This window comes from Astyanax mexicanus, chromosome 4 (assembly GCF_023375975.1).
Source record: "Astyanax mexicanus isolate ESR-SI-001 chromosome 4, AstMex3_surface, whole genome shotgun sequence".
Taxonomy (NCBI): domain Eukaryota; kingdom Metazoa; phylum Chordata; class Actinopteri; order Characiformes; family Acestrorhamphidae; genus Astyanax; species Astyanax mexicanus.
This window is the reverse complement of record NC_064411.1, coordinates 38,723,604-38,742,943: the sequence shown is the minus strand read 5'-3', so window position 1 is coordinate 38,742,943 and position 19,340 is coordinate 38,723,604. Positions and strand designations below refer to the sequence as shown.

At 36.6% G+C, this 19,340-nt stretch overlaps 1 protein-coding gene across 1 annotated transcript in view; it reads left to right on the top strand.

The window, feature by feature from the left end:
* Positions 1–19,340, top strand: part of vipr1a (vasoactive intestinal peptide receptor 1a) — a 53,171-nt gene extending 33,831 nt beyond the window's left edge. The window contains exons 7-13 of the mRNA XM_022679080.2: positions 7,340–7,493; positions 8,985–9,045; positions 11,328–11,394; positions 11,501–11,592; positions 13,443–13,572; positions 16,077–16,118; positions 18,157–19,340. Of these exons, the coding sequence (XP_022534801.2) occupies positions 7,340–7,493; positions 8,985–9,045; positions 11,328–11,394; positions 11,501–11,592; positions 13,443–13,572; positions 16,077–16,118; positions 18,157–18,348 (738 nt within the window). The 3' untranslated portion in view covers positions 18,349–19,340. The remainder of the gene's footprint in view (positions 1–7,339; positions 7,494–8,984; positions 9,046–11,327; positions 11,395–11,500; positions 11,593–13,442; positions 13,573–16,076; positions 16,119–18,156) is intronic.

Here is a 19,340-nt window from a genome sequence, read left to right as displayed (position 1 = left end):
GTGCTGCCATCTTGAAATCAAGTCATGATAAGTCGACTAACGAGCATGAACAAATAGGTATAATAGGGGAACCAATTGCAAAGTTAATGGAGATGGAAAATGCATGAATATTATAGAGATATTTTCAGCATCAAATGGAATCCATGCATTTCCACTGAATTAAGTTTGCTATCTGTTTCCCTATCCTGGTGTTAAAGTAGCAATTTTTTTTCATGGGCAACTCCATGCCCCTATGGCTAGCATTGTAAGACTTTTGGGAGCATTGGCTAAAAGCAATGTATTTTAGAATGATGGGGGTGAATAGAGGTGGGCTATTCAATAGAAGTTTGTACTCGTTATCAGGTTATCAAGTACATTTCACACCAGATTTCTTCTTTAAATTCAGAGACATTTTTAAGCTACGGGCAGAATTGTTTGTGAAATTGTTTTACTGAGCCCAAGTGTACTCTTATCAACCAAGACATGCTTTATATTTGCCATGTTCTTCTTTAGTTTGGAACTGAAGATACTAGGCTATTCTTGCCAACAAACCCTAAACTTTCACATCTCTGTTAATACAATTTATGTATTTATTGGGAATTTTATAGAGAACTTTTAGCACCATGGCTTGGCTTTCATTTCCAGTCCTTACCACATTGTCAAACAAACAGTTAAGAGACTAGATCACACTAGATCACTCTTTTTGCTCTTGAAGAAAAACATCATGACATTTTTTACACACTGTTAGCCTCCTTGCTCTGTATTAGTCAGCTGGTTCCCAGACTAGCTGCTCTACTTGCTCAGATTTTATCTGCAGGGTTGGCAGACACCCTGCCAGTAAGCGCTCAATCATCTGATTTACGTCAAACCTGGCCTACTGACTTATTCTGAAAGATAAACAGCTAGGATGGTGATGCTCTGGAGCTTTATGAAGGGCCTGTCGGTGTGTTTGTGCTGCAGATTATGTGTCGAGCGATTCTAAATCATTGCCTGGTCAGTCTGATACTATAATCCATTTTGCTGGAAACTTACGTGGGTCTGCTGCTGCTGCTGGCTGTTATTAGCTGTCTTCTACTGCTACCTGCTGCCTCAGCGCAGTACCCTGTCCAACAGCTGGCTGAGGATCTAGTGTTACTGGTCTGTTTGGCTATTATACAGTGGTTACAGGCTTCTGACTCTCTAAAAGTGTAAGTTGAGTGATTTAGGGCCCTGTGCTACACCCTGCACAAGGCACGTCATTGCTCATTGCTATCTTACACTTATCGTACGTGCTGATTGGCGTGGTGGTCTGGAATTGAGGTGTTTAGGTTCATTGCTGCCTTATTGCTATCTTGACAACGGAAAACCCAGGTGCACCACTGACTGTCAAAACAGGTGTGCCCACCAATGTGTGTACAGCCCCACTTGTTACAAACACATAAACACACAGAAGTGCACAAATTGATAGTGTATGCCTGTTGGAAGCTATGCAAACTTTTACATTAACAATAAACAGAAAGAACGAACTTGAAAGAGCAGGACAGTTCCTGCTGAGAAGCGTTGGATGCATCTAGTTTGCTAAACTTTTGATAGCAATACACCAATGTCAGAGTACACCTGGCAAGTGAAATGCTGATTGGTTTATAACATGTTGCGCACAAAAAACACCCGTACATAATTAAGAGAATTAGTACATGTCTTTTTTGCATTTCAAGCTGCACAAAGCATACTTTTCCCGTCGTTATGATAGCAAAGACACACTGACACACCTCTAAATCAAGTTGCGCAGTGTGTGGTCGGCTTACATGTATAGATTGTTAAAATGGGGCCCTTAGTCTTCTTTAATGACTTGTTATGATTGTGTAAGTTGGTATTTAAGTCACTGCACATATTAATGAGTTTTTAGTGTCCCTCATATCATAGTCTGTAGCAGTCTTGTTTCTCCTAATCTAGGTTTTTTTGTCAATAAGTGTGTATGATAGCTAGCATATACAGTAATACTATAATATATAATAATATATAATCATATTTACTAGAGTGAGTTTGGACCTGCTGACTGATCGCCAGAGTTTATTGGGGTCATTCCTGCTGATAATAAAGGGTTGTAATGATATAAAACCACTAGATGACTTTATCTGTGTTTACACACTGAATCGAGAGATTCCAGCAGGCTATAATTCTAACCATACCTTATTTTCCATAAAAATATATTACTCCATTGACCTCTTCCAAATTGACATCAATGCATCTTAAACTGGAACAAGATGCATGGGCCATGCAGTCTGATTTTAACACATTAGCTTTTTCTCTGCATTTCAGTGATATGAAAATAGAAAGTAAGTCCCATGTGCTCATGACATATGGGAAATGAATTGCTAGAAGGAAAAGCTGAGTTGGCTGTTTTTCTTCGTCACAGTAGGCCTCAGGTTTCAGTGATGTGTATAAATGTGTTCAGAGCAGGTCAAGTTTTATTTGATTAAGAGTCTGTAGTGAAGTCTTAATGGTTTAAACCAGGGGTGTCAAACTCATTTTGGCCGAGGGCCACATTGGCATATTGGCTGTCCTCCGAGGGCCAGATGTAACTTATAAATATAAGAAAATGTAACCAAATGTAATATATGTAAATGAATGTAATTACTCCTTAATGTTAAATAACTCTCAATATATTATTTATTCAATCAAATATTACAGTTGCATGGAAAAAATGTTTGCTTGTTGCTCTATTAACATAAATCCTGTTATGAAATCCAAAAACTCCATCAATCAAGAACCAAACTATACAAGTGAATAGAAATGACATAAAATACAAGTTATATTAACTTTGATCAAAACGTTTGATACTGAAAAGAGGCTTAACAAATATAAAATCAAAAATTGTGAGCTGTGACAGATTTAGCATTTCCTCATCCAACCACTAGTGGGAGCTGCAGCAGCACAAGCCCACAGTCTTTGCTTAGTCAGAGCTACAGCCCAGCCACGGGCTACAGGACTCAGCTGAGCCAGTCTGGAGCGTTTTTAAAATTTTAAGTTCTTCTGTGTATGAAATAAAATAACCCCACTAACCGGATAATACAGCTCTCTACAGTTCATATTTCAGCCCAAGCAGCTAACAGCAGCAGTTTAGAGCAGCCATCCCGGAGTCACTGCTCGGATTACATTATAAACAGGTCAGTTAGCGCGCTGCTAACCTCAGGATGTTTATAACTACGGAGTTTAGAACACACCACGGCAGCAAGGTTAGACTGTTGAAGGATACTGAAGACTATTAATGGCTATTGGAGGTTATTGAAAGGGTTATTGGGGGCAGAAATCAGTAAAGGCTGGTTAGATAAGTGATTCACCTCCTCGTCCTTTGCTGAGGTGAAACTGCGACTAGCCATGTCACAGTGATGTTTATTAACCTCATTAAAACAGATTTTATCAGCTATTGTCTTATAAATATTTACACATAATTTATATCTCTTCTAAAAAGCGTTTATTTTGGTCAGTAACACAAAATGCATACCGGTCTTTCGCCTTGAAGCACAGCCGTCCGTCTGCATCAACTTTTCTTTTTCTGGACATTATGGGATAAACATGTCTCAATTCCACCCGCGAAGTTACACCTTCCCTCCGGCAGGGTTTCCACATCAATGACTACACTGCCGTGTAGTGGCAGTAAGCCGTAACTTTGCGGGTAATACAATCGACAAGCATTGTGGGAAATGTATTTTTTGGTCAAAGAACGCTTCTGACCTATTTATTATAGACACTAAGATTTTACAAGCTCTCGCGGGCCACATAAAAAGACGTGGCGGGCCACATTTGGCCCGCGGGCCTTGTGTTTGACACATGTGGTTTAAACTGTTATATGCTAATACTGTTAAATTTCTCATATGGAAACAATGAGGTAAGACTGTTCTCTGGAGAAGCCGCAAAAGCCCAGAGCCCTGAGCAGTTTAGGTCTTCCCTTACTGTGAATCTTCATTTTACTTTTATGTAGATGGACTTTTTTGTTGCAGTAGGGATGCACCAATATCACTTTGAAACAAAACATATTTCATGTTGAACAAAACTAAACATTTGGCCAAAGGCCAAACACGATATTTCACAATTTCTCTTTTGCCTCTTTTTACACTATTGCAGAAAGTAAATAGATAAAATGTGTTTGAAAATCCAATTACAAAACTACATAACTATACTAAAAACAGTATAGAGACCAGATTAAGCAACAAAGCACAATGCATTTAGCTCAGCATTAGTGCAATTCTTAGCATAAAATTACTTCAGCAGTGCTGTTCTAAATTTAGGTTTAGGTTAGGAAGGGGTTGGTGTTGCGGCCCTGTCACCACTGCCAAATAAATCAGAACATTAGAGGAAACATTGCAGTTTGACTACAGAATATAGAAATTACCCTTTTCACTTATTCATTTCGCTTTATTATTTTTGCATTTTTCAGACAAATATTTTCAGCAAACATCTAATTTATTCTAGGTAGTTGAGTCCTAATTGACCCCTCTTGTGAAGATGTGGGATATACATATTCGACAGTAGCCCTATCCTAACAGGATTAATTCGTCAGTAGGACATCTGTGAAAAATATTTCACACTTTTACTCGATTATAAAACTCTTGCATGCAGACTACAATAATAAAAAAATGGAACCAGTGAGTTTTTAGGCGTTCTCGGTCACGTGACATCATGTTGTCACGTGAGGGGTTGGATCAGGAAACACAGGTCCAAAGTGTAATTACAGTGCGTGGCAGTGGACAAATAGCTATTTTATGAAACGTGAGGTGATGAAACTCAGAGATATGCGTCCAGAAGGGACTAAAATTACTGGAGGGCCATGGAGTTAAGGGAAAAACAGTAGGTAATTCAGCCTGTAATTTTCTCAAAGGACATCTGAGAAAAACACATACATGTTTGTTCCAGACGGAAATATAAAATCACAGAGAACCCCCTATAAAAGAGAAGATTACCCCAGGACCCCCTGAGAAACTAATCTCGTCTGGGTAGGGCTAGTAATAAACTGTTGGTTACTGTTGCCAGCAGGAAGAATGAGCCACTTCTGAGGCAAGGACACAAATTATAATGGCTAGATGACTGGGTGAAAAGTTTACATCACATGTTCCTGTTTGATTATTGACTGACCTGATTACCCCTGTTCATGTAAATGCATCAACCAAATTACTAGCAAATCTGATTCTCTGCAGAATATTGAGTTCATGTTTATCTTCATTTATGATTTTGGGGAGAAAATGGTATCCTGTCTGGTCTGATTCCATGTGGAAGCACAAATTACTGAAGATATTAATGTTGGCTATGTCTTGTAAAGTTTAAACTCATATAGTCAGAGCAGTTTTGGAGTCAGGTAGCTTTAATGTTATGGCTCAGGTTGTTTCAAATAATCAATACAGCTTTTGTATCCCATGCACTTCACTGTCCATTAGTAAATATTTGATTCATGCTGTTTATAAGAGTGTCAGTCAAGCACCTTTTAAGCTTCAGCTCACCTGATCCCAAATCACCTGTCTAAGGTCAGCGCTGACGACTGTGCAGCTCAAGTGTGCTTTTCCCGCCCCTGAAACAAACAGTATTAAATCATTTACTGTGCCAAATCCTATGTTACAGCTTTATTGCTAGCTTTGCTCTCTGAGTGCTGCTTGATCAAATGTTCCTTTAAAGTTATGTTTGTCAAATCCTTCAGAAACTTTGGAGAGGTCACTAATGGTTTCCTTTACTGAAATATGAAGGAAACCTGTGTTTGTGCTACGCTAGGCAGCAGTGAAGCCTGCAGGGACTGTTTTTTGGTTTGATGATCTTGTGTTGCCATGAATTAAGGCAAATGAGATCAACTAAAGTGTTTAAATAGTTGGCAGCAGTTGGTCAACAACAGCAACTCTCTTTTGTCACAAATAGGCTAATGCTTCAGAGGCCTTTATGAGCATGGAGTGGTCTTAGCTCTTAGACTGATTTATAAACACTTTATGCCTGACTGTAGTGCGGTGTGTCGCCTGGACACAGCTGCTCGCCAGAGGAATACATCACGGTCAGTCACAACGACAATTTGTGGAAACGTTCTACCAGAATCAACATCACTTAAAATATACCAGCTGCGCAAGGCAAGGGTACTAATGTTAGCTGAGGAAAATGGTTAGATGACTTAGCAATTGTGTTTGTGTTGTGTTTGTTACCAAAAGATTTAGTCAATTTCTCTCAGATGTGACTTGAGTAGCACTGCATAAGTACAGTTATGACTAAAATAGCATTGTTGAGGTAAATATATGGCTAGAATTGCACTTTACAGGTAACTTTGTGACTAGAGGAGCAGTGCTGAGGTACGTTTATGACTAAAATAGCATTGTTAGGGTAACTTCATGACTAAAATGGCACTGCTAAGGTACATTTATGACCAGAATAGCATTATTGATGTAAATATATGGCTAGGATTGCACTGCTCTGTTAACTGTGTGACTAGTGGAGCACTTGCATTGTTTAGGTAACTGTGTGACTAGTGGAGCACTGCTGAGGTACAGTTATGACCAAAATAACATTGTTGGTGTAACTTTATGACTAAAGTAGCACTGTTGAGGAAAATAAATAGCAATAATTGCATTGCTTAGATAACTCTATGACTAGAGGAGCATTGTTGAGGTAAATTTGTGCCTAAAATAGCACTGCTTAGATCAATTTATCACTACAGTAAAACTGCTGAGGTAAATATATGACTAGAATTGCATTGCTTGGGTAAATGTGTGACTAGAGGAACACTTTACTATTGGTAATTGCATTGTACTTTGCCAGTTTGTCTGCTGGAATGTTCAGTGGTTTAGTGTTCAAATATTTGAAGATATTTTTTGTTTGTTATTTTTTGATATTGTTTCTTTTTTTTTGAAAAGCAAGACAAAAATAAATCTTGGCTATTCAATTTTAAGCTGTCAAAGTGGGAAAAATATGTTTGGCCTTTGGACAAAAATGTTTATTTCGGTGCATCTATGTTCGTATTAACTACTATGGGGGAGGTTCTGCTTTTTTCTCTTTTATAGTTAAAAGTGTTTAGATACAGCCTCCAAAGCTTCGTGTGACCTTACACCCATAAGGGTTAATCCCAAGTTGTTCCACATGGTGACATGTAATAGTTGTAAACCCTGAACACGAGCTACACTCCAACTTGTAACTCAGTTTCATTTCCTCCTGTAATCCCCTCTCAGATGCCTTTCGTTGGGGTTTCACAAGACCCCCTTACTTCCTCCCATGCTGGACATGCAGCAGCTGAGTGAAGCAGTAAAAGCTGATGACTTTCTCTGTGTATAAACATGCAATGTCTCGGCCTCTGCTGTATACACAGGGTCAGGAGGTCGGTAAACAGAGTTCACTCAGAGGCCTTTATTTATTTCAGGTGGGATGCAAGGCGGCGGTGGTGTTCTTCCAGTACGGAATCATGGCCAGTTTCTTTTGGCTGCTGGTGGAGGGCCTCTACCTGCATGCTCTCCTCGCCGTCTCCTTCTTCTCCCACAGGAAGTACTTCTGGTGGTACATTCTGATTGGCTGGGGTAAGTGTGAGCACACGGGTCAACCGAAATAAGTCTGATTTAGTGCTTGTTGTGGAACATTCAGCATCAACAACATGTTCAAGATGCTGTTGGAACGTCTAAGTCACTTGGGATAGTTTTGCTGACTTCAAAGACGCTTGAAGTTCAGGAAATTGGCGCATCCCATGCAACGCAAAATTATTTATATTTACGAAAGGCGATGCTTTTTCCAAGGGTTTTTAAACATTAGTTACATAATTGATTCTAAAATAACGAATGTGGCCTGTAGAAAAGTTTGGACGTGATATGTACACACTCATTATCAACTCATTATTAATAGTTTTTTTTTTCGGATTTCAATGTTATTTAGAAGGAAGATAAAGATTACCAGGAATAACACATGTTCAAAAAAGCAAAATGATATAGCAAACCCTTGCTCATATTTATTTAGATACTAATACAGAAGTAGCGTGTGGCACAACATTACAGACCTCCTGGAATGGAGTTGTAGAGGTTCCTAATAGTGTCTTCCAATAATCAGTCCTACAGAGATTAAAATTTTAACACAGTTTCAGCAGATTTTTGCAGTACAGTTAATAACAGGTCCAAACGCAATCGAAGATACATCGAGAATAGGATAATAGGAAATAAAGTATAAGATGTCTGTCATGTTGCATTACACATGCATTGCACGTACAGTACTTTCACCATACTCCTTAATGCTCACATTAGGCAGAAGAGACTCAAATCTGATTTTTTGCTCAATGTGGCTCAGATCTGATTTTTTCATGGCTGTGTGAACGTGCCAAATCAGATTTTTCTCAAATCAGATTTGAGTCACTTTCTAATGTGGTCCTAAATTAGATACATATCCAATCCACGCACATGCAACATGAATGTGAACGGTCAAATCGGAATTCATGCATCTTTTTGCTTTTACGTATTAGCATTAGCTTAGCTTCTCTCTCGTAGCCACACATCTTTTGGTGCAGCTGTGCAGCTATAGCTGCAAAAACAGCAAAAGCAAACCACCTGGCCTTTTTTTTCACCTCCTCGAACTGAGCATGTACAGTACTTCAAACCAGCTGTTTGCTGTTTCTCCACTACAGCAAAAGATGCTCCACATATGAGCTGCTAACTCTTCCATTTCCCTTCATAAAGCTACGAGTCATCTCTCAAATATGAGTTTTTTCTTGGTGGTGAAGAAGGAGACGTTTATACACGTATCAGTTTGCGCACCTGAAACGTCCGATCTGAGGGAGCAAAAAATCAGATTTGAGCAACATTGCTTGTAATGGGAACCTGGCCTATATTTAAGTTGCTTATATTAGTTTCAATTTTTAATTATTTATTGTTCCTGGTGTCTTTCATCTTCCTCCTGATTAGCATTGAAATCCAACACTTCCTTTCTGGGTGCAAATATATCTTTGATTTAGCAACACTAAGCAGCTTTTACAACCTCTCTCTCTCTCTCTCTCTCTCTCTGTTTGTTTGTGTCTGCATTGTTAATAGGAATCCCAGCAGTCTTCATCACCATATGGAGCATTACAAAAGCTTACTTACATGATGTTGGGTAAGTGACTGCTGTGCAAATTTTGTTTTAAAGCCCATAAAACCCACATATTTTAACGCTACTTTGTTTACTTCTGCTCCAGTGGACGCAAACATTTATCCAGCCCAGTCCTGATCTACTCAGGCTAGCGGTTTTTATTAGATCACTATAAACAAAACAAAATGTTGCATCAAAACAAGTCGCTGCAATCGCTGCCTATTGCCTGTTGCATGCAGCACTCTGTTTATGAATAGATGGTTTCAGTATCACCTTCAAGCCTCTCTTTAGGCTTTACAGCACAAAAGCCTGACTGAGTCACCGCTCTGTGTGTCTGAAATCCTGTAAAGAATTCAGGAGTTTACATCAGTTCTTTATAGTGTGAAACCCCTGTGGCTGACAGACGCGATTCAGCAGAACTGCTGTTGCAACAAATCTCAAGGCTTTACTCTGAGAGTGGAAATAAATGAAGTGTCATCACTGAGGGCAGGAAGAGACTATTTATAGGATGGAGGGAACAACCGCTGAATACATGTGAGAAAAAATCAGAAGAAAGTTTTAATTACATTAAACTGAAAGAGATTCATAAGTTAGTTAGTCTTTTTAATTGATATAAAAGTATTTTTATATGTTGAGCTGTATTGGGAACAGTATATTTTACTGATGTCAATTTATCAATATTGAAAGATGAAATTATGATAATCACAACAATATTCTGTTAAAATGCTCAAAAAAAATGTTTTACTGCACTTTTAGGAGGGATAAAAAAACAAACAATCGTGCAATATTTTATGTATTATAAACTGATTGAGTGAAGAGGGAGGGGTAAGTTCTGAGATTTAAGAGTGAGTGTTAGTTCTGAGATTTAATACATATTTCAGTATAAATAAAACCTAATCTACCTTCTGACGCCGTGTTTATATAGCTAAATAAATCAGGGTCAAACATCAGGATGTTTAATAAGAGTCCATTATGGGAGGAATTTGGGGCCAAACTTGGTAAAATCATTCTGTCTGTCTGTCTGTCTGTCTGTTAATATTAAATGTACACTGTAAAAGGTTTCTTGTAAATTTTACAGTAAGTTAGCGGCCAAAATTACATTAATTCACCGTAGAGAAAGATTACAGCTACTGACGTACTGTAAAACTATAGCTATACGTACACTGTAAAAAATAACAGTAAGATACTGCCATTGCGGTTCTCAGCTAGCATCAGCCACATCATGCTTCGCAGTAAAGAAAAGGACAACAGTGCTCTTATGGTCTACAACATTGTGGGTAGGCAGTCAATCACTATATAAAATTAACTATATACCCAAAAAAACGTAGACCTTGTAGGCATCATTCCACACTGATGGTGAGTTAGGAGCAGATGGACACAACTAATATGCTAATGGAAATGTTCATTTAGTGCAGCATAATAAGAAACGTTTTTTAAGGTGTATTGGCTGTTCAATTCACTCAAAATTTGAAGTAATCTCTACTGAGTCCAGACTGTTTATAATACAGTAAAACTTAGAAAACTTTAGCATGTGGTAGATTTATGTATTTTATTTGATTGTTTGGTTGAATCAACATTAGTTGATCTATCTATCTATCTATCTATCTATCTATCTATCTATCTATCTATCTATCTATCTATCTATCTACCTCTATCTATCTATCTATCCATCTATCTCAATCTATCTATCTATCTATCTATCTATCTATCTATCTATCTATCTATCTCTGTCTATCTATCTATCTATCTATCTATCTATCTATCTATCTATCTATCTATCTATCTATCTATCTATCTATCTATCTATCGTGGAGAAATGTTAATTTCCCAGAATGTGTCATTTTTAAAATGATGCCATATTCCTGTAATTAGATAAATGCATTACCATTCAGCTATAGATAAATGTACATTTATTGTACATGTTCTTAATGTGGACAAATCATGTACTGTGATTGCTGTTCTCCTGTTCCCTCCTGTTCCACACACATCACAGCCTCCTCTGAGCAACTCGATGCAGTGAAGCATTTTGCAACATTTTGTTTTGAACTACATTTTTGTGATATTCCTGTAAATGAGTGCAGGATAACGGAGGCAGGATTTATGGCTTTGTGCAGTGATCCAGGTTTCAGTTCATGAGTCACGCTGGCTGGAACTGAACCGAGCGTTTAGTGTTTCTTAACTAAAGCGCTCACACCAAACAAACACAGCCCCTCCATTCAGCTTTTCCTCCTGTTTTAATATTCCTGAATAAAAATGAATATGAAAGAATCGCTACAAATTACATCACTTTGTTCTTTCTTACACAGATGCTGGGATTTTATTGACGATAATCTGTGGTGGATTATAAGAACTCCGATTGTGATAATAATCCTGGTAAGTCAGGCTGTGTAATTATAGTACTTAAAATCCTCTTTCACTGGTAAATACTGGCACTGTAGTTTAGTGTGTTGTAATTATACTTAAATCTGCTTATTTTCAGATGAATTTCATTTTATTTGTCTGCATCATCCGGATTCTCCGGCAGAAAATCAACTGCAGGGACATCGGCAGGAACGAATCTAACCAGTACTCGTGAGTTGGTGCAAAGTGGTGCACATGTTTAAAATATTAAAAACAAAAAATATGTTTATTTTTCACATCATTTGAAAATACTAGCTTTTCTTTACATGGTGTGAAAATAAATTGACCAATAGCAATGGCCCGAAGTAAGATGGAATAACTATTTTAACTATTATTATAGATGGAATAAACTATTTTTGCTTATAAAATAATGATAATAATAAGTTATGTACAACAAAAGTTATGAACGAAAAATTTAATTAGTAATTTTGTCCTTTTTTTTATATATATTTGTTCACTATTTGAAAACACTGGCTTTTCTTTAAATTATGAATAAATCATTAGAACATTAGAAATTACCCAAAATAACATGGAATAAAGTCTTAGAAACTTAAAAGTAAAACTTATCAAATGCTTATAAAATATGTTACAGTTTCATCTGTGAATAGTTTACAACAACTATTGACAATATGCTTTAACATAATTTTGTCAATTTCAAATGAAAGTAACTATAAGGTTTTAGTATTTTTCCTGTAAAGTTACCAGAGTACAAATTGACTAGAGCTTCCTGAAGAAAGAACATAAGAAGAATCATACTATTAACAAGTTCAAAGAAAATAAATATTGGCAATTCTTCAAAAAGTAATCTCAGTTATCCTCAATTATTTAACTCCTAAATATTTTCATAATTGTTTCTTTAGATGATTTTTACTGTGGGTGTCTTTAGCCATTACAGTACAATAAATGTCTCAAGACATTACAGTTCAATGAAGAATCAGCCGTAGCCTATATGCAAATACTACCTTGTGAAACCAAATTTTCCAAATGTAAGTTACATTCAGAAATGTCAAACCTTAAATTTCTGAGTTTAACTGTCATAAGATTAATAATGTGCCATGCTAAACTTGGCTTAAGCTGATTGGCGTCTGACTACGCCGAGTGCAAAGGACTCACAGGAGCCCAAAGTCCCACCTACATTTTTTAAATCAGCAGGAGAGTCTTTGTTTAAGAGCTGAGCTTAAGTTTTGAATGGTCAATAGGAAACATCCATCCTAAACCTCTAAAGCATTTTATTTTATTTATTTTGTACTTATAGAAAATATGAAATTAATTTCAATTGACGAAATTATGAATTAACCAATAAAAATCTTTTTCCACTGATTTTACAGAAAGTTATGATATATTTCCTTCTCATTTGAAGTTACTGATTTTGAGATATAAGGCAACAATGTGCCTTAAAACAAAAAGGTAAATTAATGTTATTGTTTCAGAAAACTTTAAACATGCAGAATATATCAATTAATCAATCAACCTTTATTTCCACTGGGTAATACATTGAGGGTAGCCAGGGCAGCCGAGCAATGTTAACAATACAATATTATTATTAACAATACAATATTATTATTAACAATACAATATTAACATTAACAATATTAAAGGGACAAAAAATAATGTTAAATTATAAAAACAAGCAAACAAAATAAGATTTAATTAAGAAGAAATGAAATAATTCTGAATAAAAGGATATGCAGACAGGCTAAAATGTAAGCAATAAAACTAGGAGATAAATAATTTGAATAATAAAATATAAACACAATTAAAGAAATTGAGGACTAAAATAACACCTCAGTTATAAAAATGGTAAAAAAAAAGTATAAAAGGATGAAATAAAAAGATAAAAGGTCAAAAGTAAAACCAGTCATAAAACAAATAAAATGATGAAATTAATAAAATAAATAAAAGGGCTAAAAGGCAACACATAAAATTTGATAAATAAAAAGGCAAAATAGATCTAATAAATAAAACGGTAAGAGAAAAAAACTGATAAAAGTATATTGATGAATGAATCTGAATCTTTGCAGGAGACTGGCGAAATCAACTCTTCTTCTGATTCCCCTGTTTGGAATAAACTACTTCATCTTTGCCTTCATGCCTCATCATGTACAGTCTTATGTGCGGCTGGTGTTTGACCTTGTCTTGGGTTCATTTCAGGTATGCGTCAGTAAACTTTCATTCTTTCACACACAAACTATATCTCTGTTCTGCTCTCAACGTTGTTTATCTGCTCTGGATTCTCTAAATGCCAAGAAAATACAGAAAATGGCAGCAGCAGTGATAAATGCCTTCAGAGATATGCTCCCCCCCACACACACACACACACAAACAAGACATCTGTCCCTGTTTGTTTATGAGCCAAAAAGGTTATAAGAGGATAGAAGCATGGTCTCTTATCCCCAACCCATCATTTAGTCTCAGCAGTCCAATAAAAAAATATATATAGCAAGTGAAATATGAGCATGTCGTTTAGAAAAATATAGCTGTTTAAAATCTTTTAGGTTGGTAAAAATCTGTAAAATCCCCCAAAGCATCGTAACTTAAAGGTCAATGTGAAGTGATATGGAGCATCTCTCCAGCTGGTTAAGAGGATTCTCACTGTGGTGCTGGACTCTAGGGATAACATCCACTTCACGTGGGATCCAGATCTCTGACCACTTCATAAATTAATAAAATCTCAAGATTCACCACAAATTTGTTTTTACGAATCTGAATTGTTTCTAAATAATTAAAAAATGATTAAACTGGGATTGTTTTTTATTATTTAAATCTGCTCTCTTGGAGTCCTGTCTCCATCTTGATGTAATTATTCTCAATCCTATCTCAGGTAAAACATTGTTTTGACTTGGTCTTGTCTCAGTCTTTACATTATTTCCTCTCAGTCTTTTCTCAGTTGTACAATTTTCTCAGTCTTGACAATTTTTGTCTCAGTCTTGATGTTATTATGTCTCGGTCTTGGCAGTATTTGTCTAAGTCTTATCTCAGTCTTGGCTGTATTTTGTCTTAGTCTTGAGGTTATTTCTCAGTCTTGACATTATTTAGTCTCAATCTTGACAGTATTAGTCTTAGTCGTATCTTAGTCTTGGCTGTATTTTGTCTTAGTCTTGATATTATTTTGATGCAGTCTTGTCTCAGTTTTATCTTGGTCTTGATGTTTTTTTGTCTCAGTCTTGACAGTATTAGTCTTAGTCTTATCTCAGTCTTGGCTGTATTTTGTCTTAGTCTTGAGGTTATTTCTCAGTCTTGACATTATTTAGTCTCAATCTTGACAGTATTAGTCTTAGTCTTATCTCAGTCTTGGCTGTATTTTGTCTTAGTCCTGATATTATTTTGATTAAGTCTTGCCTCAGTTTTATCTTGGTGTTGATGTTATTTTGTCTCAGTTTTATCTTGGTGTTGATGTTATCTTGTCTCAGTCTTAACAGTATTAGTCTTAGTCTTATCTCAGTCTTGTCTCAGTTTTACCTTGGTCTTGATGTTGTTTTGTCTCAGTCTTGACAACATTAGTTTTGGCATTATCTCAGTCTTGGCTGCATTTTGTCTTAGTCTTGATATTATTTTGATTCAGTCTTGTCTCAGTTTTATCTTGGTTTGATGTTGTTTTGTCTCAGTCTTGACAGTATTAGTCTTAGTCTTATCTCAGTCTTGGCTGCATTTTGTTTTAGTCTTAATGTTATTTTGATTCAGTCTTGTCTCAATCCTGACATTATTTGATCTCAGTCGTCTCAGTGTTGTTGGTTCTTTGTTTAGATACAATTAGCTTCTATATAATATATTATAAAGCTATTATAAAATATGTGTACAGTAAATTTTTTAGGTAAGCTACCCTGATTTTGGTCTTGGTCACTTTTTGCCATAGTCCTACTGCTCACCACTAGATAGATAGATAGATAGATAGATAGATAGATAGATAGATAGATAGATAGATAGACAGACAGACAGACAGACAGACAGACAGACAGACAGACAGACAGACAGACAGACAGATAGATACTTTATTTATCCCGAAGGAAATTTACGCATCCAGCAGCAACAACACAATACAATAAGAAACATACTCAGACAAATCAAAACACAGAAGAATAGAAAATATATAAGGCTATAAAAAAAAAAAAACTAACTATACAAGGTAAGGATCTATCTGTAAACGGAGCAGTGCAGTAGATGTTGCTAATGGTCATACATAATTAAATAATTAACAGAGTAAAGTGCAATGACATCGATTACGAAAGTGACTGATGTGACATAGAAATATAATATAATATAAGTATGCATACGTTACAAGACAGTTCTAAAAAGAGAATGTGAAAATGTGAATACCCAATCATGAGTAAGGTATACTTAAATGTAAGCGAGGTTGGGGAAGTGTTAATATAAATAATTAAGTTGTTGAATAATGTCCAAGTGGTGTGGACACAGAGCATTTTCTGCATGCTAATATATTCTGTATGTGGTCATTCCAAATGGACGTGTCGGGACAAGATTAACCACTAGACTAACTGTAGCTGTGTCCTGTAAAGAATGTGCTATGCTGTTAATTATTGATGATATAAATGGTATCCTGCCTGCTGGCTAAGTTTTAAGAGTTCATCCCTGTTTCAAATGACTGTTTATCCGAGTCAGGTCTGTAATCATGTACTGTGTCTTTTTTCCTTCCTCAGGGCTTTTGTGTTGCAGTGCTGTATTGCTTCCTAAATGGAGAGGTAATACAAACAACATTTGGGGTTTTATCTGACTGTTTAACAAAATAATTAAATGGAATTATTTAAAAAACATAGGAACCAGGCTGATATACTTAAGATAATTAAAGATAGCTAACAGGATAAACTGATAGGCTTTTAATATTAATTCATTTTTTAAGGATTTTAAGTATTTCCTCTGTGATTCAGTATAAAAATATGAACTTATAAAAAATCGAACAAATATGTTACTTAAAGTTCAGCTGTCTTTGTTTTTGGTTGGATATGTTTCAAGTAGGCTTGTTTAATTCCAGGCTGCATCTGAAATACCCACTTTCTGACAAGTGCACAAGTTAGGAGTTAAGAAATGTTAGCCTATACACCCAAACAATGCAGAAAATATCAAATATGTAGCATATAGAATTGTGATTGACTCTATGCTACATATATTATGCACTGTTTAGCAGGAATATTGTTATTTTAAGACCTATATAGTGCCCTGGATAGAGAGTCCTCCACATTACTAGGAAAAGTGATGTACAACACTGTTAGTTTTTGGGATATTATGGTGTGACATGAAAATTTGATATCATATTTGACTTTGTTTTAGACATACATACAGCTCTGGAAAAAAATTAAGAGACCACTTCAGTTTCTGAATCACTTTGACCAAACTCCAAATAGAAATATTGTCATTTAGAGCATTTATTTGCAGAAAATGAGAAATGATTGAAATAACAAAAAAGATGCAGAGCTTTCAGATCTCAAATAATGCAAATAAAACAAGTTCATATTCATAAAGTCTTAAGGGTTTAGAAATCAGTATTTGGTGGAATAGCCCTGTTTTTAATCACAGTTTTCATGCATCTTGGCATGTTCTCCTTCACCAGTCTTACACATTGCTTTTGGATAACTCTATGCCACCCCTGGTGCAAACATTCAATCAGTTCAGCTTGGTTTTCCTCTTGATTTTATTTCAGAGGTTTTCAATTTGGTAAAATCAAAGAAACTCATCATTTTAAGTGGTCTCTTATTTTTCCAAAGCTGTATAGTTCCCTAGATAGGAAGTTTTGAATTGATTTGAGAGTCCACCTCAAAAAAAAAAGTATAACACTGTTTGCTTGATACTAACTATATAGTGAAAATCACTCTACTGTTTTTATTATTGTATGGAGCAAATACATAAGCTCACTTTTAGACATATTTTGCACTGTTTAGCAACAGAAAGTCCTTTTAAGACCAATATAGTGCCATATTGTGCCCCAGTGTTGGTGGGAAGGGATGTACAACACTGTTAGCATAATGCTACAGATACAGATAATATCTTATAGACGTGCTAATAAAAACACTGCATAAATGATAAATTTCCACAATAAACAAAGCTGTACTGCTGTACTGTGATATTTTCATTATTCTATGGCAACTTTTTTAAACTCAGTGAAGAGAAGAAGTGTCTTCATGTTGTAACTGCAGGTTATAAACTTTTTTAGCTTAGTTTTCAGTCATCCACACAATGCTTGAATTGCATCACTAAAGCTGGTATTTCCTGGGTATTTTGATGCCTTTTGAAGCTGTTTAGTTCATATAATCTCTGATTTCAGCTTTTTTTTATAAGCTGACTTTAAGATATCTGTGTGAAACTGATAAGACATGAAAGAAAGAGCAACGTCTGGTTTCTCTACATTCACTGCTTTCATCTATTGTTCTCCACTGTCTCCTGTTTATCTGTGACATCTCTCTCTCTTCCTTTTTTCTCTAACTTTCACTCACTTTTTTTGCTCTCACTCTTCTGTCTTCTCTCCTTACTCTCCTTTCTTTGCTCCTATCTGCCCTCCACCACTTTTTATCTCAGTGCTTTTCTCCTTTTCTCTTTCTTTTCCCTATATTTCCTTTTTACTAAAGGAAATAGCAAATTCAATAAATTTCAATAAATACATTTTTTATAAATGTATTCTCTTATTTAATCTTTTTTATGTTCTTAATTTTTTCCCAATCTCTTTCTCTCTACCTGTCTCTACCACTCTACACCCCTCCCCCCCCCCCCCCCCCTCCCTGCCTGCAGGTTCAGTCTGAAATTAAGCGTAAATGGCGGCGGTGGCACATGCAGCGGTTTCTGGGCGCCGGCACTAAATACCAGCAGCCGTGTCTTGCCAGCAACGGGAACCACTCCAGCACTCAAATCACAATGCTGACTAAGTGCAGCCCCAGCACCCGCCGAGCATCGGCCTGCCAGGACGACTTCTCCAACATCTGAGCCGAGCCGGGGCCGAGAACCAGATCCATGAGCCAGTCCCGGGACGCTGTTCTTCAGCCGGAGCCCGGGTTCCATCAGTATCATCATCGTCACCATCATCGCCAGTCCGGCTCTCGTCGCCGCTGGGAAACAGCGCCAAGTGACTGAGTTTAGACGATCGGTGTTAGATAGGCATGTGGTCTCCAGTGTGTCTGTGTCATTGATGTCCGTCACGTTCTTGGTCAGTAGGGGCGGGACAGTGTGAACACTTCTGGACCAAACAGATCACGCCTAAAATATGCGTCAGAATTATCTGTGGACAAGATCAGAGCATCAGTCAAAACCCAGCATAAGACTGTGTTGATCAGAACAGGGGCCTCATGTACTAAAGGTGCGTACGCACAAAAACATTGCGTACGCCATATTTCACGCTCACGGTCTGATGTACTAAATTTGACTTGAACGTGTGAAAGTGCGTTCCCCCACGGCACTTTTGTTTTGGGCGTACGCCTTTTTTTTGTGCGCATGTATTGTGTTTTTGTCATTTGGCGACACTTAGTGGCGATGCATTGAAACTACAACTATTAAGATATCCTTTATGCACACATTGAAGTAAGCATTATTGGGTAAAATAAAGTAAATTAATCAGACAGTTTCATTGTCTTACAGAAATAATCGTTTAACGTGTTTCCACTTAGCCTAGATTATGGGTTTTAGCCTAGATTAGGTTTGCGCTGGAGTTGTTGGAGATGCAGCGTTGGCATTACTGGAAAATATTGCTAATGGCCGAATTCATTGAGCGCGCATTTTCCGTGACCATTATGTTTTTTTGGCCCATGATGATGACTGGCTTATAAGCCGTTTTAGATTTCCAAGAGGATAAGAGGATAAGAAAACAAGCTGAGTGCGTGACGTGTGGCTTTTTGGTAGGCAACTCATTTAAAGCATTTAAATGAAAGCATTTATCTTAGAATAATACAACTTAAAACATGGGTAATTATACGCTATGCGTA